The sequence below is a fragment of the Rhincodon typus genome, chromosome 18 (assembly GCF_021869965.1).
Source record: "Rhincodon typus isolate 14 chromosome 18, sRhiTyp1.1, whole genome shotgun sequence".
In the NCBI taxonomy this organism is placed as follows: Eukaryota; Metazoa; Chordata; class Chondrichthyes; order Orectolobiformes; family Rhincodontidae; genus Rhincodon; species Rhincodon typus.
This window is the reverse complement of record NC_063349.1, coordinates 26,106,770-26,132,229: the sequence shown is the minus strand read 5'-3', so window position 1 is coordinate 26,132,229 and position 25,460 is coordinate 26,106,770. Positions and strand designations below refer to the sequence as shown.

The 25,460-nt window shown below is 38.9% G+C and overlaps 1 protein-coding gene across 2 annotated transcripts in view; it reads left to right on the top strand.

The window, feature by feature from the left end:
* LOC109923052 (cyclin-dependent kinase inhibitor 1) overlaps positions 1-23,011 on the top strand; it is a 28,299-nt gene extending 5,288 nt beyond the window's left edge. The window contains exon 3 of one of the 2 annotated variants that reach the window (XM_048607650.1): positions 19,998-23,011. In XM_048607650.1, coding sequence (XP_048463607.1) covers positions 19,998-20,056 — 59 coding nt within the window. In that variant the 3' untranslated portion in view covers positions 20,057-23,011. The remainder of the gene's footprint in view (positions 1-19,997) is intronic. The other variant, XM_020523099.2, reaches the window with a different exon arrangement.
* The last annotated feature ends 2,449 nt before the right edge of the window (positions 23,012-25,460 follow it).

Genomic DNA, 25,460 nt, shown 5'->3' with positions numbered 1-25,460 from the left:
GTCTCAGAATCAAGTACATCACTCTCCACCTTTTTTAATGAAAAATTCTATCATATTATTTTTGCTGTTCCACCCCCCCCTCCTCATTTTCATGTGCACGCAGACACACGCGTACACAAACACACACACCCCCCTCAGACGCCTTGCATAACCAGATTGGGAATAAATCCCATTCTCATTGTACAATACCCAGTCTAGGATGTCCAGTTCTCTGGATCAATATGAAAAGGAACCATCTTGTACACACAGGGCACAGGGGCAGCAATGGCCTAGTGGTATTATTGCTGGACTGTTAATCCAGGGACCCAGATAACTTTCTGGGGACCCAGGTTCAAATCCCGCCATGGCAGATGGTGGAATTCGAATTCAATAAAATGTCTGGAATTAGTATTCTAAAGATGACCATAAACCCATTGTCAATTGTTGGAAAATCCCATCTGGTTCACCAGTGTTCTTTAGGGAAGGATCTGCATGGGTTTCCTCCAGGTGCTCTGGTTTCCTCCCACAGTCCAAAGATGTGCAGGCTGGGTGGATTAGCCATGCTAAATTGCCCGTAGTGTTATGGGATGCATAGATTCAGTGGGTTAAGGGGAATGGGTCTGGGTGGGATGCTCTGAGGGTCGGTGTGGACTTGTTGGACCAAAGGGCCTGTTTCCACACTGTAGGGATTCTATGATTCTATGAAACTGCCATCCTCATCTGGTCTGACCTACATGTGACTCCAGAACCACAGCAATGTGGTTGACTCTGAACTACTCTCTGGGCAATTAGGGATGGGCAATAAATGCTGCCTTGTCAGCGATGCTCTCATCCAGTGAATGAATAAACAAAAACTCCTCTGCAGCATGTTACTGCTATACCTTTTATTGCTTGCATCACTAATTTCCTGTTTATATAAAGGTTGGAGTAGTTTTTCCTGGAGCACAAATGCTGGATGTTCAGCTGTCAAGTTGTTTCCATTAGCCACTTGATAGTCTGATAGAAGTCCAGGTAATTTTGAAGACCAGGCCTTATTAGCATTCAGGAGGCAGGTAATGGACAGACAACATGAGCCATGTTTAACTCATTAGTCATGAGATTTGAAACATGTGCTTGTGGATACAATCCCAAAAGGTGCACAATGCCCAATACACACAATAGCAAACTGAGTAGTGTATATCACAGCCTAATTTTTATTTTTGATGGCTACGTCTTTGTTCCTGGTCTTCAGTCATGAATCCCCATCCCCAGACCTTGGCTAAACCCATCCTTCGCCTGGTCTGCTGACCTTTGGTCTTTCCATTCCACTGACTATCTCATTCCAGCTTACCTAACTGCTTTCTGCACCTCCAATCACTAGTTGTTTCTCTCGATTGAGCATATCAGCAGCAAATGTGGGAGTGGACCAACCTGTTGATTTTGCCTAGGCGGAAGAATTATAACAGGAACTAGGCAGCCAATATTTCCCCACTATCATTCGGGAATTACTGTTCCATTTCCATGTTGGCTTCAAAATCTCCCCATTCAAGACCAAAAATTTAGTTAAGTAACAGTTTGTAATTCAAATTTGAAATGTAAAATGATCTTTATTTTCATTCTTAAATCTGTCTTTGACAAAAATGAAATTGCAGCCCAAGTATAGCCTTTTAGGTGTAACGTTTCAAAGCTTCTGTCTCAAAGTTGCAATGGTGTTCCCTTAACTGTTGTGCTACCAATCAAGTCTAGACTGTGTAAATTTCCTCAATGCATAAAGAACTTGCACTTCAATCTAATTTTCAAGTCTAATGTCTCAGTTTTTTTTTTAAATTGCACTTTTTGTTGTTATTTCAAAAACAGAAGTATGTAAAAACTGTTTATAGAAAAATATGAATTAACTTAAGAGGCGTACTGTATCATTCATAGCATTACTAAAATTCCTTCACCTGCAAAAGCTTGCAATACGTAATACAATCATTTATGTTTTACAAAATAAATCAGTTTTAGTTTGTGGAGTTTAAAATATTTTGGAACATGGCATTTGGTAATTACACTGTATCCCATGCATGTATAATAAATATTATAAAATGCAGTAATAAACCTGTACTTCTGGTGCTTTTTCTAAAAAAAATCACTGGGCACTATATTCACGAAACTTTTTAAACAATGTGATCCATAGCCTCTCAACTATTTTAAGCACAGAGTATCTGGTTAAACCAAATTTGGATTATCTTAGGTTAGTTTTCATTAGTATCAACAATTTTTTAAATAGCTCTATTGCTATTTCTGAAGATTACAGTCTTCGTCTCATGATTTGTAAAACAGCTCTTATTAAATCTAAAAGTTCAAATAACAGTTGTTAAAAAAACAAATAATAACATTTACACAAAAATACATGAAGTCTTGCTTTCATGTGGGGGCACTGAAAAGGATCAGTAACAAACTTGGATACAGTTTAGTAGCATTAACAGTATGTATGACAGAGAACTATTTCTCCCCAGACCCTATCCCTATCAACTCATGGCAAAAGAGAGGAGAGCAAGAGCAAAATGGAGACAGCATGATTACAAAGGTGATTCTCTGTGAATGAGGCTAGCCCATTGCACTTTAGATGATCTGATGCCTGCTATGCCTCCAAAAGCAGGATAATCAGCTGCAAACTTTGTAGTAGTGGAGGACTGTATTTGCAATCCAAGAAGGGACTCTTGTGATGCAGTGTCCCTACCTCTGGACCAGAATACATCTGTTCAAATCCAGAGATGTGTCATAACATGTCTGGACGGGTTGTTTAATGACCTCTGTCAGAGGAAACTAAGAGCCCTTGTGGCACAGTGGTAGTGTCCCTACCTCTGAGGCGAAAGGATCATGACACAAGTTACTTAGTGGTGGAGGATAAAGGAGAAAAATAACATAGGTGGTTTGGTGGTGCAGAAAAAATGTGCAGTGGTGAGTGAAAGCCTCCCTGGATATTAAAAAGGACAAAATTCAGAACAGGATTTTTTTGAACAACGTTTTGACAGAAGAATTTTGGCAAAATTCATTATATTTTAAATGTTGAATTTTAACAAAGTTGTATTCACACAAGTTTAAAGAAAAAGCACCGACACAGAAAATGATTCCATTTCTAATACTTCTACCTCTGCCTGTCGCAGCTCAAACTTTCAAAACTTTGAGGCTATGGGTCAGGTCTCTACTAATTGTCCAGGCCTAAAATTTTAAAGGTTGACCAAATTTGGTAAAATTTATTGCCATGGGAGGGTTACAAACTGGTAGATTTAAAGAACTCAGGCTGAAAGCTGACATTTTGCAAAAGGAAGGAAAAGTGTGTGGCCCAAGTTAAACGTGTATAAAGATTGTGTTGGACAGGGTGTTACAAGTGTCATTTTAATAAATTGAGGCTTGAAAGTCATTTTTACACCTGTTTATGATGTTATACATTGTGCTTTGCAAACAAATGCCTGTAATTACCTTTTAATAAAAACAAGCGCTGGGGAAATTCAGGTCAGACAGCATCTGTGGAGAGAAATATAGTTAATGTTTCAAGTCCATTGACTCAGCTCTGGAATGGAAGATCTGACCTCATAGTTTCAGATCTCTAGCATCTGCAATATTTTGCTTCTAATCACCTTACATGAAAGCATAAGTATTATTTAACTGCTACAGAGCATCTAGAAGCATCATGAAACTTAATTCAACACTACATGTCATTCTAGCCTTTCAAAGACGCTTGATGAGCCCATAAGGTCTGAATTACAAATGATAGCAGAATATCACAAATAGTGATATTTTGCCATGATCACAGTCACTAATAAATTGTAGATGTGGTTGTGATTGTGGCCATTCCTGTATGGTTCAGTATTTGTTTCACTATTCATTCTTGCTTTTCCCTCTTCAGTATTCCTCAAAGCACTATGCACAGTTTCTACAGTCAGGATGATAGCAGGTCGTAATATTACTCGACTAGTAATCCAGGGGCCCAGACAAATCCTTCAAAGATGAGAGTTCATTCCCATCAGCTGGATGGAATTTGTACTTAATTATGAAATCTGAACTTAAAGTGCTTGTCTTATTATAATATTAATCGTGAAGCTATTGGACTGTTGTAAAAACCCATCTGGTTCACTATGTCAAGACATCTTTAGCCCTTACCTGTTCTGGCCTGAGTTTCCAGACCCAAACTAATGCAGGTCACTGCACTCTGAAATCGCCTTCTATACTGCTTAGTTTGTAAGTGGCTCTCCACCATCCTCAAGAGCAATTAGAGATGGATAATAATAGCACTGAAACCCAAGAACAAATTTTGAAAAAATATCCAAGGCACTATATAAGTTATTGTCACTAATGTCTCTTTTATTCTGAACCTCAGAACTCCTTCTGCTCACTGTTTAATTTCCATTTTTCACACACCTATCCTTTAATTATTTTTTTAAAGTTTATTCATGGGGTGTATGGGTGCTGCTGGCTGGGCCAGCATTTATTGCCCATCCATAGTTGCCTTTTGAGAAGGTGGTAGGGAGTTGCCTTTTTGAACCACTGCAAACTACTTGCTGTAGGTGGACCCACAATGCCATTAGGGAAGGAGTTCCAGGCTATTGACCCAATGATACTAAAGGAAAAGTAATATATTTCCAAGTTATAACAGTGTGCAGCTTGTGAGGGAACTTGCAGGTCGTGATGAATCTGCCCTTGTCCTTCTGGATGATAGTGGTTGTGGATTTGGAAGGTCATGAAGCCTTGGAGAATTTCTGTGATGTGTCATGTAGATAGTACACACTGGTACTACTAAATATCATAGAGATGTACAGCATGGAAACAGACCCTTTGGTCCAACTCATTCATGCTGACCAGATATCCTAAATTAATCTAGTCCCTTTTACCAGCATTTGGCCCATATCCCTCTAACACTTCCTTATTGGTGGACAGAATGAATATTTGTGGATGTGGTGCCAATCAAGCAGGCTGCTTTATCTTGGATGGTGTCAAGTTTGCTTTTGAGTGTTATTCAAGCAGCACTCATTCAAACAAGTGGGGAGTTAGGTAAGTTACCCCCTGCAAGATTCCTAGCCTCTAACCTGCTTTTGTAGCTGTGACACTTATGGTAAAGTCCACTTCAGCTACTGGTCCGTAGTAACCACCAGGATGTTGGTAGTGGGGGATTCATTGATAGTAATGCTATTGAGTGTCAAGGGGCCAATGGTTGGATGCTCTAGATGAAAATGTCGTTGCCTGACACTTGTGTAGTGTGAGTGTTGTTTATTAGCACAAACCTGGATAGTGCTGGTTTACTGCATTTGGACACGGTATGAGGAGTCATGAATGATGCTGAACGTTGTGCAGCTTTCTGCAAACCTCCCCACTTCTGACCTTGTGCTGGAGGGAAGATCATTGAAGCAGCTGAAGATGGTTGGGCCTAGGACACCACCCTGAAGAACTCCTGCAGAGATGTCCTGGAGCTGAAATAACTGACCTCTAGTAATGACAACCAACTTCCTTTAGGCCAGAAATGACTCCAACCAGTGGAGAGTTTTCCATTGGCTCCAGTTTTAATAGGAATCTTTGATGCCACATTCTGTCAAATGCAGCCTTGTTGTCCAGGACATTAACTGTCATCTCACTTGAAAATTGAAATCAGTTAGTGAGTATTGGTTGAATGGAAATATATAAAGCATGTGAAATTTCAATTGAAGCTTTACTTTAGTATATTGGATTAGTATAGCTGGGGGTTTATTGGTTGGCATAGACATGGTGAGCTGAAGGGCCTGTCTCTATGTTGTATGACTGACTATATGCTCCAGATTTGCAACCATCAGTAACTGGGCAAAGGTTTCTGAACTCAGATACTGGAAATGCTGTTAGGATGATCCTGAACTAAATATCAAAACTGAAAGCTCACTTAACTCTAGAATAATGCAGTTTATAGTGGTTGTAAATGTTATAAAGTTGTAAATGATAAAGTCTCAGCTGGTGTATTCATCCCATTCAAATAAGTAAAGATTAACATTAGGATACTTACTTCAAGCTGCACAAAGTTGCCAATAAATTTGAATCGGCTGTCAATGAAACTAGCTTCCAGAGAATACAAGAGTTTTAGATGTAGTTCCTTCATTTCCAGGTTGAGTCCAAGACGATCATATTTAAACACAGAGAGCTTCAAGCAACCAATATATTAAAATCTGGAGAAAAATGTTTTTCAAAGATTTATTTTCACTAATCTACACTCTGGATGCATGTGATATTGTTGTATTTGATGTAAACTTGTTGCAATGAAGCTTAAATAATTTTAAAAACTAATTCCAGAGGCCAAACTTGGGTATTTCTTAAATTAGGATCTGTAAAGTTTTTCGCATGATTAGATAATATTGATTGTCTATTATTTGATTTAATCACATTATTTTTTCATTGGACTGTGGTGATAGTCAGAATCTAACACAGGTTGTTTTCAGTAAAACTTTAATATAACAGAGTGACAGCAAATTTTTGCACTTATAAACATTTACCTCCATGAAGAATTGCTTATGGATCCTAAAAAGCTATAGGTTTTGCCAGCCAGTTATTGTCAAATATAATTCAGATTTACCACCACTAAAGAAGGATAATTTTGCTAAAGATTAAGTAGCCAAAAGACTCATGAATGAGATTTGGATAGTGCTTCTTATCCTCTCATTCCAGATTCTGCTATGCGGGTTTGAGCACAAAAGAACTTTAGAGTGCACTTTTTACCAGTTCAATGATGTTATGATGATATTCATGTGTCCACTAGTCACTTGGTAGTGCAGAACTTTGAATATTACTGTGAAGAGACATGTCACCCAATGCTTTTCATCCTGTTAAGACAAATGCAAGAATTTCAAATGATCACAGCAATTTATACAGAAGAATAACTTTGTTGATTGTCTTCCACTTATCAGGATAAACGCCAACCAATCTTCAAGTCTGTCTTTTCAGCAATATCTAACAGTCACTACTGTTAATTAGGAACTAGAAAGGGACACTAAGTCTTCCATGAGCAAATCTACCACTCTTCACAATGTTAACTGGTATTAATACCTCTGTTCTTCATGTCAAACAGGGTTCTCAATTTCTAGGTATTTGTTCTTTTTGGGAAAAAAACTTCAGGAACTCTCGCTTGAGTTTTGATCTGTGTTTTGTTTGGCTGATGGCACTACTCAGCAAATCAAATTTCTGAAAGAGACCTGGCATGATAGATGACTTTTTAAAATTTTAGTTAACGTGGTGCTCAGTCACTGAAACAGTCACATGAGGCTGCAAAGTTTCTATAACAATAGCAAAGAAACTTACAGCACAAAGAACTAATTAAAAACCAAGCTATCCAAATATAGAACACAATTAGAAAAGCCTTAAAACACACAACATAATAAAGTTTTAACCTATTTCCTGGCAATATCTGTTTATGGAGACTCAAATCCATTGTAATTACACCCCATCCTATGGTTCTAGTTAACTGAATCATGGTCTCTGGCAAAAAAAACTGTGGAGACAATTTGAGAATTTTCCAAATTTGCCAACATGAACTCTTCCACAACTCTGAGTCTAAGATTTTAGTTTTAATAACCTGCAGTTTTCTAACCAATCAATCCTCATTTGTAAGTTGCACAAACTAAACCTTTCAGTTGAGCTGACTGTTTTCCCTGAATTGTCCTGTACTCCTTTTTAAGGAGAGACAACTAATCTTACCTCTTAGCCCAGTCAGGTCTCCTCTGAACTACCATAAAAACTTTCAAGAAAAATCAGAGTTAATGTTTTGGGTCTGGTGACCCTTCCTCAGAATGGTGCTGGGGAAGGGTCACTGGACCTGAAACGTTAACTCTGATTTTTCTTCACAGATACTGCCATACCTGCTGAGCTCTTCCGACAACTTCTGTTTTTGTTCCTGCTTTACAACATCTGCAGTTCTTTTGGTTTTTATAATAACTTTCAATCTCTAATTTCAGTTTAGAAAACAGTTGTTGATTAATCTTGACTGAAAACAAGCTAATGGCCTTCCATTTTTACTCTACCTACCCCATAACGTAAATAATTTTTTATTAACTCCACGGGATCTACAGTGTCTTGCTTTCTGAGCAATATTGGTTTAGATTACTGCTGCATAAGGCCTCTCTAACCTTGTTTTTTTTCAAAAATAAAAGTAACCAACAGTCATATGCCACAATTTTGAAACCCCAACTCCAAAAATGATATTAATATATATTATACCCCTTTCATCTCACCACAGAACAATAGGTTCTGAGTTTTTGCCTTTTTAAAGGTGCATTTTTAAACCACTTTTAAATGAGTACATTCAATTCAACTGTTTTTTTAAAATTGAAAAATATTATTCCAAACATCATCTACAGTTTAAACAAAATATTGAAGACGCTGGAAATTTAAAAAAAGAAACTGGAAATACTCCTTTATACAACATCTGTGGACAAGGTTAAATTCGATGACCAAATTGATGACCAAAACCATTAACAGAATTTTCTCAGTTTGGTCCTTTGCACAACAGGAACACGACTACGGTTTCAATCTTCGGCAAAGTAGGCATATAATAATCCATCTCGAAAGATTGCTGTCCAAATAGGAGGAGGTGGGACATTGATTCAGAAACCTCTCCTATTGCAGGCTGCCTTGACTCTCCCTTTGCAGCAGTTATGTTGCTGAGGGAATACTGCAAAAGTAGAGATGCAACAGAGGCCTGATCAATCAGATGTAATAGAGTAGAGATGTAATAGAGGCTCTGACTGTGTTGTCCCCAGATCAGTTGGAGACTTTAAAAAAATATCAGCCTTTCTTTGTTTTAACTTTTAAAGGCAAAAGGTCTTAAACTCTCACTACTGTTCTGCTCTCCTGCTATGCAGCCTCCTACTGGGTCACCAAGCTGCTGACACAGCATGGAGCCCATGTAACACTGAGAAAATTGAAATGTCAGTGAAGATTGCTGTAATTACCCCTTCAGTTGATTTCCCACTGCTTCTGGGCAGATCACCCCTATCAGCCCTTGGAAAACCTGCAGGAGGTGGAAACTTACTGAAAAACAACCAGAGTGTTTTTTATTGACTGCCTTTGCAATACCACACCTGCGAACCCCCACATGCGCACACCCCCACCACCCGCACGCCCCCACCCACGCGCATGCCCACACAGCCCCCCCCCCCCCCACACGCCCAGCCCTCTCCTCCCAAACGCACCCAACACACGCCATGTTTTTATCCTATTTCTGTCACAGTTTATACTGATTTTATTATTTCCAATGTTCTGCATTACTTCATTTCTGAGATAGATGTCACTGTTGTCTGCTACTTCCACAGTTTAGATGGCACTTTTGGGCCCAATTTCATATCTTGAAAGGTAAGTTAACAAACAGTTTAAAGTTTTTGGTTGCTTTTGTTGAGGGCCCTCACTGCCAATGGCCTACACTGGGCCTGCTTCTGCTATTGTTAACATTGTCTCATTTATTCTCAGCCAGTCCGTGTCTACTGTATACTTCCTTTTAACCATTTGCTTCTCACCCCATTTCCCTTGAATGTTGGCTGTGCTCCTTTCTCCCTCTGAGCTCAGCTCTTGCTTCTATGCGTTTAAGATATTGGCTCTAGTTGATTCCCACTGACCGGTGCATCTCCATGACTGTTTGGCTGACGTTGACTTCCTCCTGATACAATGTGGAAACAATTTGCATTTATGTCATTTAAAACAAATAGACTATTTGTAGACCAATTAAGTATTTATGTTTGGGTCATAGGTGAGGACTGGGGTAAGTGGATGAGGGAGATGATGGAAATGGAGAGTATTACAGTAACAAATGGGATAAAGAATCAAGAGGAAAAGGGGACAGAATGAGTATTGGTGAAAAGGAGACTGTATAGAAAGAGGAAGAAGTTGGGGAAAATTTTTGCAGGGCACGTGTTAAATTTTCATTCATAAATGTTGCCAATTTGCTTTCCAGTATCATTTAAGTCCTGAAACTTGTAAACCTTGCCAGATCCATGCCTACCTGTAGTTGGAAAGTCATATTGCAGGTATGCAGCAACATGTTCTGACCTCAACACTCAACAATGTTGCAATAATCATAGGAACCCTTCCTTTTTGCTGGTAAATGTCATTTACTTGAGTCTAAACTGATACTTGTAAGTCACCAACTTGCTGTTTATCTAGGGTTATAAGGATGGTTGGGGGAGAAAATTGGACATATAGGTAGGGGATGTTGGGCAGCATCATGGCTCAGTGGTTAACACTGCTGCTTCACAGTGCCAAGGATGTGGGTTCGATTCCACCCTCTGGTGATTGCAAACTCCGCACAAACATTCTCCCCTGTCTGCATGGGTTTCCTCCTGGTGCTCCAGTTTCATCCTATAGTCCAAAGATTTTCAGGTTAGGTAGATTGGCCATGCTAAATTGCCCATGATGTGCAGGCTAGGTGGATTAGCCATGGGAAGTATAGGGTTATAGAGATACAGTAGGAGGGGTGGGTGTGGGTGGGCTGCTGTTCAGAGGGTAATTTTGTTGTAAACATGTTGCAATGAAGCTTAAATAATTTTAAAAACTAATTCCAGAGGCCAAACTTGGGTATTTCTTAAATTAGGATCTGTAAAGTTTTTCGCATGATTAGATAATATTGATTGTCTATTATTTGATTTAATCACATTATTTTTTCATTGGACTGTGGTGATAGTCAGAATCTAACACAGGTTGTTTTCATTAAAACTTTAATATAACAGAGTGACAGCAAATTTTTGCACTTATAAACATTTACCTCCATGAAGAATTGCTTATGGATCCTAAAAAGCTATAGGTTTTGCCAGCCAGTTATTGTCAAATATAATTCAGATTTACCACCACTAAAGAAGGATAATTTTGCTAAAGATTAAGTAGCCAAAAGACTCATGAGTGAGATTTGGATAATGCTTCTTATCCTCTCATTCCAGATTCTGCTATGCGGGTTTGAGCACAAAAGAACTTTCGAGTGCATTTTTTACCAGTTTAATTTTGTTATGATGATATTCATGTGTCCACTAGTCACTTGGTAGTATGGAGCTTTGAATATTGCTGTGAAGAGACATGTCAGCCAATGCTTTTCATCCTGTTAAGACAAATGCAAGAATTTCAAATGATCACAACAATACAGAAGAATAACCTTGTTGATTGTCTTCCACTCGTCAGGATAAATGCCAACCAATCTTCAAGTCTGTCTTTTCAGCAATATCTAACAGTCACTACTGTTAATTAGGAACTAGAAAGGGACAGTTAGTCTTCCATGAGCAAATCTACCACTCTTCACAATGTATTGGTGAAAAGGAGACTGTATAGGAAGAGGAAGAAGATTGGGAAAATTTTTGCAGGGCACGTGTTAAATCTTCATTCATTAATGTTGCTAATTTGCTTTCCAGTGTCACTTAAGTCCTGAGACTTGTAAACCTTGCCAGATCCATGCAGTTGGAAAGGTGGGTATGGGTGGGCTACTCTTCAGAGGGTCAGTGTGCACTCAATAGATTGAACAGCCTGATTCCACCTCTAGGGATTCTATGAACATATATTAAGGATGAAAATCACTGTTTCATTTCAGAATAAAGAATCCTGGCCTGAATTTGGACAGTGGGACCAAAGCCCAGTTCCACCCTTACTTCCTTCATTATCCACTATTTTCCTCATTTGGAGGGATGTGTGTACTTCACATATCCATATTTCACGGAGGCAGATGTACCTACTTTTAAAAGAAATGCAACTGCCTTCAAATTTTCAGATCTAATTTTCATTAGTTTAAAGCATGACTTGTGGGCTTTATATGTTTCAAAATAAAATCTAAACATATCAGTTTTTTTTGGGGTGGGGGACATGAGAGAGGCCACTACCATTGGACTGCATTTCCTACCACCTGATGTGGAGCATCATGCACTGGCAGTACTGCAAGTACCTGTTCTCAAGTGCTTTGAGGACTGGACTGGCATGTTTATACATTTAAAAAAATCTTTCACCTTTGGTTCTAATCTGCTCATTGAAACGTAATTAGTAAAGCTGAGTGTATGCAGTTACAATTTATTAATAATTTATAGAAGATTGTTCTAGACATAAAAGATTAATTTACAGCTTGCAAAATAAAAAGAAAATACTCTGGATTAAAACTCCAAGACACCATGTTATGTAATGAATGGATGCAGAAAAGCAGTAAAAGCATACTGTATTAAAATAGAGAGATTTTAAATCCAATTTTAACCCTGATGGGAATTGGATTAGGGGCATCAAGATGAAGGCCAATTCCTGCTGACCTTGGCAACATGAGAAACATGTAGTTTTAACTCTTCATGCTTGGCATACATGTGTGCTTTCAGTCTGTTCAGGAAGTGGTCATCGAAAGGAAATTTTTCCAATCATATGTGGCCAGGAAGAGCTTGTAGCTCTTTAATTTCTCTTTTGTCACAGATCACATTTGTTGAGTAGGTTGTAGAAAAGCTTTTAACTTGACCAGAGGGACTGCTTGGTACAATTCTTGTTTGGGGAGTGTTGGATGAGGTAATGTGTGGGCTTTTGTAACAAAAAGATGTACAATGGTAGGATGTACCCATTCCTGGAATTAATGATCTATCAAATGGTGCAACACCCTCCTCCCTGACTGTACATCTTCTGTGACACTTCTTTCTCTTTGCCATTCTCCCCAGTTAATTCTTTTGTGCATTAAGTGTCAGACACTGTGCAGCTGCCTCCCGGCCATTTAACGAGACAGTGGCCTTCAGGCCCAAATAGGACAACATTTATTTGTAAATTTTGAAGCAGCACTTCCAACTCTACAGTATCAGGAGTAATGTTGCCATGTTTCTGTTCAGCTGTTGTAAACAAAGGCAATTTTTCTGCAGTACTGTAACTTCTCCCTCACTGGTGAGCTAAAGTCATTTACAGCTGTGGCTGCACTCCTCTCCTGCGCTACAGTTCAAGTTCACTGGGTAAACTTGCTTTATATATACTATATAAACATTTTAAAAAGTCTTTGCAAATTGGGATTGGCCTAAACACCTGGAAAAGGTTCAGCTAAATTATTAAAATGTTAAGATCCCAAAGTTTTTAAAATGCTTTTCGGTAACAGATTTATAATTCTGGTTAAGTTCAGTTAAATACTAGGTATAAATATTTGTACTGCTTTTACAAAATTTAATCTGATTTTTAAAATTCATTCGTTATCCTTGATTGGCTGATTAGAATATAGATTCACGCCCAGTCTGTCCTGATTATTTACCTGATTCGCTGTATGAATCATGTGATTATCTCTGAGTCATGGCTTTGCAAACGGTTTTTCCCTGATCTGGTCTATACCTGTTCTTCGCCACCTGCAGACTACCTGCACTTGTAAAATAATTTTGCTTTGTGTGCAGAAGATTTATGGTGTACATAACAATCTGGACCTGAAGTAACTTGCATTATTATTGGCACTGCATTTGCTGACTGTTTTTGCAGCATTGTTAATTACATTCCTTCACATTGAAGGCAGTGAAATACTCCATAAGTGCATGTTTAACAGGTGCCCTTTCTGAAATATAGAAAAGTTAAATGGTTCCAACCAAGTACTGTTATTACAAACTGGTTGTACCTGTATGGATCTTCTCCACCACAAGGGAAGATCTCAGCCACATTAAGACATGATGCTGAATGTCGAAACCTTTAAAGTATCCCGCAGTTGCCAAATCGAGCCTGCAACATTCACCAGTAATTGGACACCATGAGAATGAGTGCAATGACGTACCAACTTCCACTGTGCAAGAACCATTAAAACCATGATTTATGAATGTGAAGCAATGATTGTTTTGTACCTTTTTTTTGTTTCACAGTATGGGCAATGAAATATCTCAAGTTGTTTCATTTCTTGGTTGGGATCCTTTTAAAACAACTGATATTAAACTCAACAGCTTGTTTCAAGTTTGTTTCATACTTATATCTATGTACCCAAAATTACTGATAGTTGATTATACCATAGCCACAAGAACATTCCAAGCTCAACATATTACAGGACTTTTTAAACATGAAGAATAACTGTAAATGCCTTCACTTAGTGGGTACAGAAGGATGGTGGTAGAAAATAGTCCAGTCATGTAGGTGAGAACTGCTGGATCAAAGCTCCAGTGCTTTCATTTATCTGAACTCCTGCATAATTGTTATTTTCCTTAAACACTCCTTAAAATTTAAGCACATCAGTGCCCTTTTAAGCCTAGCTGTTGCTTTAGTTTTTGACTGTCTTGAAATATTCTGTTTTATGGTGCAAATATTGTAGTTGAAGTATTTAGGATTCCCTTCAGATGAAGCATAATAACTTCACTGAAACATTACCTTATGGTGTTAACACTGGAAGATTATTGGTATGTTATCTTAAGTGGACCAGTCGTTTCAAAAATGATGAACAGCTGTGATTGGTAAACTTCATGTAAATATTTAGCACAGAATTGAAGTTTATTTGGGAAGAAATTAACCAAATGGTAGAAGTGTTTTTACAGGCTGCAATATTGCAAGTGTTCAATGTACAGATAGCATCAGCTTACTTGGCTGGGCATCTAGTTTGCAATGCAGTGTGGCACCAATAGCATGGTTTCAATTCCCTTACCAACTGAGATCATTGCGAAGACCCTGCTTTCTCAACCTCAGCCCTCACCTGAGATGTGGTGACCCCCAGGTCAACTCTCCAACACTGCTCCCTCTGAGAGCAGCCAATGGATCTTTGGGACTGTGGTAGCAGTATTATATGTACAGATAACGTGTTGCATTGTTCCATTGTACAAGGAGAAATATGTCAAATATAATGTTTCAATTTCTTTTGATTATAAATATGAAAGAAAATTAATAAAATCAATAGCTGGTCTACCACCAGAAGCCAGTGAACCAGTCTATCTGGGCAAGCTTTTTTATGAGCTCATTAAAATAAAGGTTATTATCCTAGATGTCCTCTAAAGATTTGAAAACATAATATCTCACTCTCAACCCATACTCATGCGACTCACAAAGACTACATACAGGTGAAAAATGTTACAACCACTAACATTACAGGACTGCTACAAAGTAGATTGGAGTTTTGAAGTTGAATTGACGTTTTAATTGAAGTGAAGATGGTTTAGAGCAGAAGATTGAGAGATTTCTGGTAGTTAAATTTCCAGGAACTTGGTTTTTATGTGGGCTTGAAGTTTGGTTAGGTTGAGGAGAAACTGACTCCCATTTTCAAGGCTTTGCTATTGATTAGCTTGGCTAGCAGTTGGTCTGACCACTTTCCTGATGAACTCTGTCTCTGCAAGCTGTTAGTTTTAAAATGAACAAGAAGACGGCTTCCTCCATGTGACCTGGACAATTTCAAAGAACTTTTTTTCCAAAAAAGGATGGTGTATTGATTTTTCATCTTGTTTGTTTATCATTTGACACTTTCAATCTCATCCTGTCTAGTTTGCATGAGAAGCCTTTATAATGCAAATTTATGGGGTCTATTTCACATTCACCTTTGATACACACTTTCAATGTTCCATTTTTCCATGGTGAATCAGAAAGACAAGTTGGCTGGAATGCTATAGTTCTTTGACTACTTCTTCAATGGTCCACTATTAAACAAAGGGACGTGTGCATTTTCTGGACTGTGAGTGTTTATATTTAATTCAGTATTTGCTCGAGATTCAGAATTATCTAGCTCAGAATTCCGTAGGTCACATGATTTGTACAGATTGTTTAAAATTATAAAGTGTCATGTGCAAGTTGTTCTTGTAGTGGAACAAGACATTGATTTTCTCAATCAAGATCCTTTTTTTCCTCATTTGTCCTTATCCAATTCTTTATTATCAGAGTAACAGTTTTCCTCTTCCATGTTCCCTGTCTCTTTCAAAGTAAAATGTTAAATTTCGTCTGCCCTGTCCACCAACTTGTCTACGTCCTTTTGAAGTTCTGCTCTACCCTTCTAACCATTCATAATGGTTTCATGTTTTGGATTATCTACAAATTTAAAATTGTGCCCTCTACACTAAGGTCTACGCCAATAGCATCCATCAGGAAGTGCAGGCATCCCAACACTGACATACACAGATATGAGGGTCATCATCCAATCCTAAAAACATTAACTAACTACAGTCAGTGTTATTGTTGTTACTGTCCCTTCTGTTCCAGGAGCTGTAAGTTTGCTCATCCACGCTATGGAGTTTACTTACAATATCACACAGTCCACAATTTTAATTGGAAACCTGCAATTTTAAAAGTTATGTCGTAATTGAGCAATTATAAAGATTTAATGATGTTACTGACCAAACAGAAAAATCTCATCTCATGTTTTAAATACTTTGCTGGGAGGTAGATGTTCAATGATAATGTTGCTGGACTAGTAATCCAGAGGTCTAGAGGACACAAGCAACTGGTGGAATTTAAATTCAGTTACTCAATCTGGAATCAAAAATTTTTCTCAGAAATGTTCTGGGGGCTTGTATTCAAATCCCACCATGGCAGCTGGTGGAATTTGAATTTAATGAAAATCTGGAATTAAGAGTCTAATAATGACCATGTAACCATTATCATTTTGTTGGCAAAACGCATCTGGTTCACGACTGTCCTTTTTGGGAGGAAACTTAACTGGTCTGACCTACCTGTGATCCCAGACCCACAGCAATCAGGGTGACTCTTAACTGTTGGCTCGGCAATTAGGGATGGACAATAAATGCTGCCCACATCTCATCAATGAATTCTTTTAAAAAGTGAGAGTAAATGACTTTGACATCAAGGCAGCATTTGACCAAGAGTAGCACTGAGGAGCCGCATCAAACCTGGAGTCATTAGGAATCGTGGAGAAAATTCTCCACTGGTTTGTGTACAACTAACATAGAGGAAGATGGTTGTGGTTGCTGGACATCAATCAACTCCGTCCTGGGACAACACTGCAGGAGTTCCTATTGTCCTAGGCCAATCATCTTCAACTGCTTCATCATCAACAGTTGTCATCCCCACTCTTTTCCCCCCATCACTACTATGATAAGGTCAGAATTGGGAATGTTCACTAATAACTGCACAACATTCAGCACCATTTACGACTCCTCACATACAGAAGCTGTCCATGTCCATACACAGCCAAACCTAAACAATCCGTAACCTTAGCTTATAGGTGGAAGTAACATTCATGACACAAGTGCCAGATACTGAATAGCTGCGGCAAAAGAGAATCTAATCTTCCCTTGACATTCCATAGCACTACCATTGCTGAGTCCCCCACTATTAATATCCTGGGGTTACTAATGATCAGAAACTGAACTGGACTAGCTACATACCGAGGCCAGAGGCTGTGAATGGTACAGCAGGTAACTTGCCTTCTGACTCAAGCCACCATCAACAAGGCACAAATCGAAAGTGAGATGGTATTCTCTCCACGGGTCTGGATGGTAACCCAGCAACACTCGCGAAACATCCAGAACAAAGCTTGATTGGCATCTCAGTCACCTCCTTGAATATTTACTCCCTTAGGTAGCAGTGTGTACTGTCCACAAGATGCTCTGCAGCAACTCACCAAAAGCACTTTCCATGCCCATGTCTTCTAACACCTAGAAGGACAGGGCAGTAGCTATATGGGAACACCAACTCCTACAAGCTTCCCTCCAAGCCAACACACTTTGGGTGGAGGGCTGTTGTGGTACAGTGTAGTGTTCGTACAACTGATCCAGGAGGTCTGGATTCAAGAGGTCTGTAAGAACATCCCAGACAAGGTTGATTTTAAAAAAAAACAACACACACTTGGGGTGTAACTATCCTCCATAGATGGCAGTGGTTCAAAAAGACAGGGCCTAAAGGGGAATTAGTGTTGGGCACTGAATGTTACCATGTCCACATCTTGTAAATGAATTTTTTTTAGAAAAACTAAGTGAATTCCAACTTAATACAATAGCATCTTGTTCAGAATCTTCAAATATCGAAGTACAGGAAGGAAGCTGCATTGCAGCATATATTTCACCTATAGAGTCACTGGATGATGTACCAACAAGTCCATGGATGATGTTCCCTCCTGTGTTTACCCCTATTCTGGGAAAATATCTGGCGTCTGCTATACTCAGCAACTGTAATCAGGAGCTCACTATATCAGGAAATAGCTCGCAGTCGTGTCTTTCCACTGTGACACAGCATAACAGCATGCTGCCATTGATGAATATTGTATTTTCTTGGCCAACCAATAAATGACTTGCCTGAGGCTGTGTACTTACATAGCTTATCAGCTACCTCTAGTGGCAGTGAGCATGTAATTGTACATAGAAAAGTATTCTAAGTAGCAAAAGCATTTACGTTCAACTGTTAAAGTTATATGAAGATTTTACTTTCTAATTGCTAGCCAATTTATGCAGCATGTTGGTATTTTCATGAGTGAAACTGGTTTAAAATAAAATTGCTTTCTTTGGATTGGATTAGAGCAGAGTTGAACCAATGGCCTAATTTTAGCTACCCTCACTCCCAGCCTGGAGAAACAAGGAGATGGTGGTGGGTCTAGGCCCGAAACATCAGCCTTCCTGCTCCTCTGATGCTGCTTGGCCTGCTGTGTTCATCCAGCTCTACACCTTGTTATCTCAGATGGTGATGGTTGTTGCTTATGAGGGTAGAACTTTTCTTTCCAATGCATCCACAAAACATGAGTGTTGCTGGCCAGACCATGGTGGCACAGTGGTTAGCACTGCTGCCTCACAGCGCCACAGATCCAGATTTGTTTCCAGACTTGGGTTATTGTCTGTCTGTATGGAGTTTACGCATTCTCCCCTTGTCTGCGTGGGTTTCTGCCGGGTGCTGCAGATTCCTCCCACATTCCAAAGATGTGCAGGTTAGGTGGCTTGGTCATGCTAAATTGCCCTGCAATGTCCAGTCACATGCAGGCTAGGTGGATTAGCCATGGTAACTGTAGAGATACAGAAGTAGGGTGGGGATGAGTCTCGGTTGGCTGCTGTTTGGAGGGTGAGTGCAGACTTGACAGACCAAATGGCCTCTTTCAGCACTGTAGGGATTCTATGATTCTATCTCTGAATGGATTCGAAGGTGCTGATGAGAGAACTGTTTTACTCCATTCTCAGAACAGTTTGGTCAAGTGATTTGCTAGGTCATTTCCAAAGGCAGTAAAGAGTCAACTATGTTTTTCTGGGTTCTGGAGTCACATGCAGGTCATTCTGGGTAAGCAAAAAAAAGTTAATGAATCAGATGGGTTTTAATGACATTGCATTATTAGATTATTAGTCCAAGACTCTGCATTTAAGTTACGTATTATAGGGTTTTTCACAAGGTAACTGTGGAAGGGATTTTCCTAAGGGAGAATCTAGAATGAAGGGTCACTGTTTAAAAATCAGGGGTTACCCACTTAAGACAGATTAGACAGAAAAGATTCTCCCAGATGACTGGGTTTCTTTAGAATCCTTCTTGAAAAATTAGTGGAAGCAGAGCTTTTTAAGGCAGAGGTAATTAGATTTTTGTTAAGCATTTACTGAAAGATTCTCCACAGTAGGTGGGAATGTGGATTTGAGGTTACCGTCAGATTAACCATGATTTCACTGAATGTCAGCAGGCTTAGGAGGCCGAATGACTGCTCCTCCTGATCTGTATATTTGTTGCATAACCACAAAACTGCTGAACCCAACCATCTGATCTCGCCACATTCCTGCCCTGTCCTGATGCGAACTTGTTACTTTTGCTCTTCTGTGGACCAAGAAGAGCTGCTTTGGGGACTGTTGAGGAAACCATGGGCCTTCCATCATCCCCTAATCAAAGGCAGAGCTCCATCACGATTTACTGGTTGTGACCCCCTTGACACCAAACTCTCACTGCCAGGTAGCTGATTTGTGCAGGTTTAGGCTAATCAGCAAGTCTAGACCGATGGCAACAGCTCTTTGCTGACGATAGTTGCAGGCTACACAGCTGCTTTGGGACTTGCCATCCACACAGGATGGTGCATTTGTCTTTGTTCAATGAGATGTTTAAAGTTGGCATAATAATTGCTTCACCACAGTAAAAGACCTTCTGAACAATTAGTGTATGTTGTAAGTGATTGCAGAGTTTTTTTCTGCTCAATCTGTCTTTTTTTCCCATAGATTACTATTCGACAAAGAAGAGATATACATGCCCAATCCACCACAGCAGAAAAAAGTAGTCTTACAGAACGGAAGACCTAGAGATGATTTCAAGGGACTAAACATCACTTGGAATAAAACTGCCTTGGGTTCATGAAGAAAATGTATTATGAAAATTTTTTGTATGCAAACCTTTTTGTTCAGCTATAGCTGATCTACAAATTGGATGTGAAAATGAATCACAATTCGGGTACAAATTACACTAAACAAAACAATTGTTGAGCAGTAGACTGAGACTCCCATCATTGAACAGCTCATTCTATTTTGACGTTGGATTTCTGGATTTAATTTTTCTGAACTTCCGTTGGATGCTAAAAACAAAATCTAAAACTTGCAGAAGAAAAACGATTAACTGAGCTCTTACAACCTGACTGTTGCTATTTGTATCACAAAATGATTCCCATATTTTCTACTGCATGCTGATTTTGTGTGCAGAGTGAATTTTAGTAGCTGTTTCCTCAGTGAATATTGATATATATTCTGATTTTTTTTGTTCTTATTTTGGAAATTGTCTTCTTTTGCAGTCTTTGAGTGATCTCTACCTTCAAATAAACACAGTATATTGCCCAGCTACAATGCGTTAAAGGGTTGTAATGTTGACATTGTCAACACTGTGTTCAAATCACAAATATCATAACATTAGCTAAGGATCAATAACTCCCAACATCTGCTTTTATACTGAAAATGAAACTAGGTAGGTTCCCCTCGGATAATCATGAAACCTGTTTGGTTCAGAAATGCAAGGTTGTAGACTGTCCACTAGATTGCATGGAGCAGGAATCAAGAAATTGGAAAAAGTATCACGCCTCACTACAGCATGAAATGTAGTTGGGTGGATAGCTTGCCCAGAATTGTTGGGAGTCCGATCTTTATTTTATTTTGTCAGCTCTGTTGTCTTTTGTAAATCTAACTTGTTTGAATTTTGATTGAGGATTATTCATTTATCCCATATTTAGATTTCTCTTGTCCAGTTCATCTATGTTGTTTAGCTGTGCAGAATTTTTGTTGAGACAGATGCCAAGAAGATTTTACTGTGTTAGTTATAAACTGGGCAGAATATCGTGAGATCTGATTTGCCCCTTTTTTGCTATCAGCAGAGGCATTATCCATTTCCTTTTTTTTATTGAAATGATTTTGCCTTGCTCATCTAAAGCAAACAAGTATCCCACAACTTCCATGGAAAATGGTTTTGCAGGAGTTTAGATGACTAATTTAAGCAAAAAAAAATGGAGTCTCATAGAAGATATGCAATATCAGAATTTGCAATTACTTATTTCAGATCAGCCTTACAGCCATAGCCTGTGGAATCCCAACTCCAATTTTGTGTCATGAGTGGAGACCAATTTGTCAGAGAAGGTGTGCAGCTTGTGGATGTTTAATTTATGTCAATTTGGTTGGACTAATATTTGCTCTAGTCCAATGTTTGGGTATGTAAATTATATAGACATCTATAATGAGAGGAATAATAACAGCCTTTTCTGTTGCTGAGACAGCCTTCTCTGCTTGTCATCCTGTAAAGAATGATTAATGACCTGATTTGTTAAACATGCCTTTTATCGTTTTTGTTTTAATCAGTGAATGCAAACTTCATATTATGTTCATTTGGTTATTCTAATGTCTAAAAGATTAGGTCTTCTACGTGTCTTTTCCCAGACTATGCTAATGAAGAAATTTTCAATCTACCATCTGGTCAGGTAACTGAGTATTTATATTATATTGGTGTTTTCCCGTAAGTGAGATATAAGTCAGCAGGACTAGACTCAGTTCATAATGGTCATTTATACAGTCAGTGCTCCTGGAGTTGGTGAAACAGTGGACTGACTCCAATGATTTAAATGCAAAATGCACTTCTCAATATACAACATAACCACAGAACAAAGGAAATTGTTGTTTGATCTATGGCTTGTACTACTGATATTTATTTATTATTCAACTGTAAGACAAACCATAGCTTTTGAAAAGTTTCCTCCCCAAATTCTCATTGTTACCTAAAATTGGACTTTCATTATTCATTCCAAATTGCCTTGAGAAGGTGATGAAAGCTATCACCTGGATTAGCTGGAATGACCCCAATGTAAGAGATTTTTAAAAATGATTATTTTCTTTGCAGCTGCCATGGCAGAGGGTTCACAGAGCACTAACCTCTATTACCACTGAGCATTGTTCTGATCCACCTGGAAAGTGTGCTGATTCTTGAGCCTCACTGCACCCCGCCTTGCCACAAAATTAATGGTTTAATCCAAGTACTGAGTCTTCAATTTATCAGTCTGATGGAACCATGTTAACAGAAAATACTGACGAGGTTCCTGTAATTAACATAACTATTGTTTATTGCAAATAAATAATTTCTAGTCGCTATCAACATTTAACTCTACCAGTTGAAATTCTAACTCCCTTTTTAAAGCCCTTACGTACGTAGAAAAATTAATTGGAGACTTCTGGAATTTTTGTAAAGCTTGCGGGGGGTGGGGTGGGGGGAACCCATAGCTTAGAGAAGGAGACTTATGGGTTTCAGCTTTTAAATTGATTGGGGCAATCCTGTGAAGTATTTATGATATGGTGGGTGTATAGACGAGTGCTTCCGAGAAGGGAACAATATATAGTGAATTTGTTTACATCAGATTGAAGAGTGTTAGTCCCAGATCAGAAGTGTCGGGAGAAAACCCTGAAGAGGTAACTTAAAGCTGAATATATTTAAGCAGGTGTCTGATACTTCAGTCTAAATGTTGAAGTGACAAATGACTTAAAACTACTGAGGGATTCTGGTGTACTATTGTATGAGTGGTGTTATGAGTACTCACCAGGGGCCGTGTTTTGGGTATGATACAAAGCTGTTCTGTTTCTTTTTGATTTATAAAGGACTGTTTTAAGATTAATAGGATTATAGTTTTACTATTTGTTTAAAAATCTTTTGCGTTGTCTTATAAGTAGATTTCGGTTTATTTTATCTTCATTTCTTTCGATAATATATTTCTGTTTTTTGTTCAAACAAGATCTGCAGCATTGTGTGTTTCTGTTTCAGTGAGAGATCACTTTGTGAAAAGCAAAACAATTCATAATATGGTTTATCAAGCCAGGTTTCTGTCTCATATCTGACTTGTCCAGTAATAACATTGGCTGGGATCAAACCAAACTCCTCTTTGAGATTACATAGGTGAAAATTTTCCCAGCCCTATACTGGGTTCAGCAGACATCACTGAAACTTTACAAAGACTTTTACTTTAATGTGTTCCTCTAACATTGGTTCCTTAGCAGCTGTAATATTCCACAGAAGATTTTGACTCTACTTTTAGATGTGAACATTTGTAACCAAACTTGCAGGAATACTTGACTCTGAAAACTGGCACCCTGATTTTTGCACGGACCTTGATTCTGGCTGGTAAGTAATGAAAAGGCAGGAAGACTGACTGCAGCCAATGGTAATGACACTTCACCTCTTTTTTTTATTATTTACACAGTTACCAATTATTTAAGGTGTTTTCAGTCACCTGAGTAGACAGGTTCCATTTGGTCCTTCGTAATCTGCAACTTCTTGCAATGTGTGCAGCTAAAACATACTCTTCAAGAAAACACGTACCTTGGATGTAATACACCCTTCTGAATCCATCATCTCATCCAGCACAAAACCACCAAAAGTTATGTATGGAATTGGCAGCATATTGGATCAATACATTGTACTTTAGAAGACAGAATGGGGACATTGGCCACACAGTTATTGCTTGATTTTGATATGCCATTAAGTATTGTTAAAACTGTTTGCCTTCTTATTTTACCAATAATGCTTGATACTGAAAAGATGAAACATTCAAAATATTTTGTAAGAAAATTAAAACCGGGGTTACATCTTATGTGTCCTTTGTTCCGGAACAGAATGAATAACATTGAAACAGGACTGGAATATTGACTCTTTATGCCCTTCTCAACAGCCTAAAAAAATGACAAAACCTTTCTTTCTGGGTGAGGGGATAGGGAGGCAGCCAGGTGAGATGTGAAGTTAGAGTGGGCAGGTCAGGTGATTAGGTTTGGGTGATAGCTAAGGAAGGGTTGGAAAGGAGTTGGATGAGAAGGTAAAGAGGTAGGTAAATGGGTAAGTGGTAGTGTGGCAGATCAGTGCAGTGAGGAGTTAGGATAATGTGGCTCAGTGGGTACAGGTAGCAGATAAGTGGATGGATGGTAGGATGAGTCAGGTATTGGGTGGGGGCTGGATCAGTGGGATGCTGAGTGTTTGGTGGCGTCAAGTTTTTGGGGCTAGGGTAGAGTGTGTTCAGATGTCAGAAGGAGGAGTTGAGTATTGGACTGTTGATCATGGTACAGGTTTTAGGGGTTAGTTAATATGAGTGATCGGGCATTCTGTAGCATTATTTTTTCTGGCTGGCTGTTAAGTTATGGTAGCTGGATGTCTCTGACTCTAACTCAAATTTGCAGAGGGTAAATGTGCTGATAAATGTACATCAGGAGTTTAAACCTCCCAGGCAATGACTACATAATCAGTGAATGACTGCTTAGAGAAGCCAACACACATCTTTCAGAGTCGATCTGCTCTTCGTGTATCCAAAGACCAGAAGGTCTTGGTTATGATGTTCTAGACCAAGCTTGTTCAGCTTTATTGCACCGGGGGGAGGGAGCGTATTTCAATTCTTCTTGCTCCGGGCTGGGATTAGTTGCCCTGATCAATTCCCATCAGTGTGTCAGAATTATTATTGATCCTTTAGTCTGGGTGTCATGCTGCAGGGCGGTAATTTCAACCACAGAGTAAAGGAAGTGGTCAGACTTACTTTCTTGAGGAGCAGATGTCCTGACGATCCCCCCCTTTGACTGATCAAAGGATGCTGTCAGCTCTAAAGAGCCTCCAAATGCTCCAAGATATGAAAGACACACTTTTATATACATATATTTTATATATTGTATATATGTAGAGCAACTTTCACAACCTCAGGAAATCCCAAAATAAAATACTTTTGAGAGCGTCATCATTGTTGTAATGCAGGATGTCATTGTAGAACACCATATACTGTAGGACATTTGTACAAATGATGTAGGTAGATAATTCAGCAGAGCTGACAATGAACTAGGCCCTAAATGCAAACTCATGATAGAAGCAGTCAAAGATCTTAAGCTTTCTGTCTATGTTAGGGAAAATTTTCAGTTTGAACCCCAAATGCTTGTGATCAGGCTTACCAATTCTTTTCTAATCACTACCTTCTACTGGCCAATTGCCTCAAGAGGACCAATAAGTTGGTGGGAAATATGGAAGTCAAACTTAAATGTTGATTCCTGAAAACATTGAGGAACAGGAATTCCAAAGGTTGGAGATCATCTGATTCACCAGTGGGAGATAGTCAAAGCAAGCATCTAGGAGTTCTTCATCATCAGAAGATGTGTGTGTGTGTGTGTGTGTGTGTGTGTGTGTGTGTGTGTGTGTGT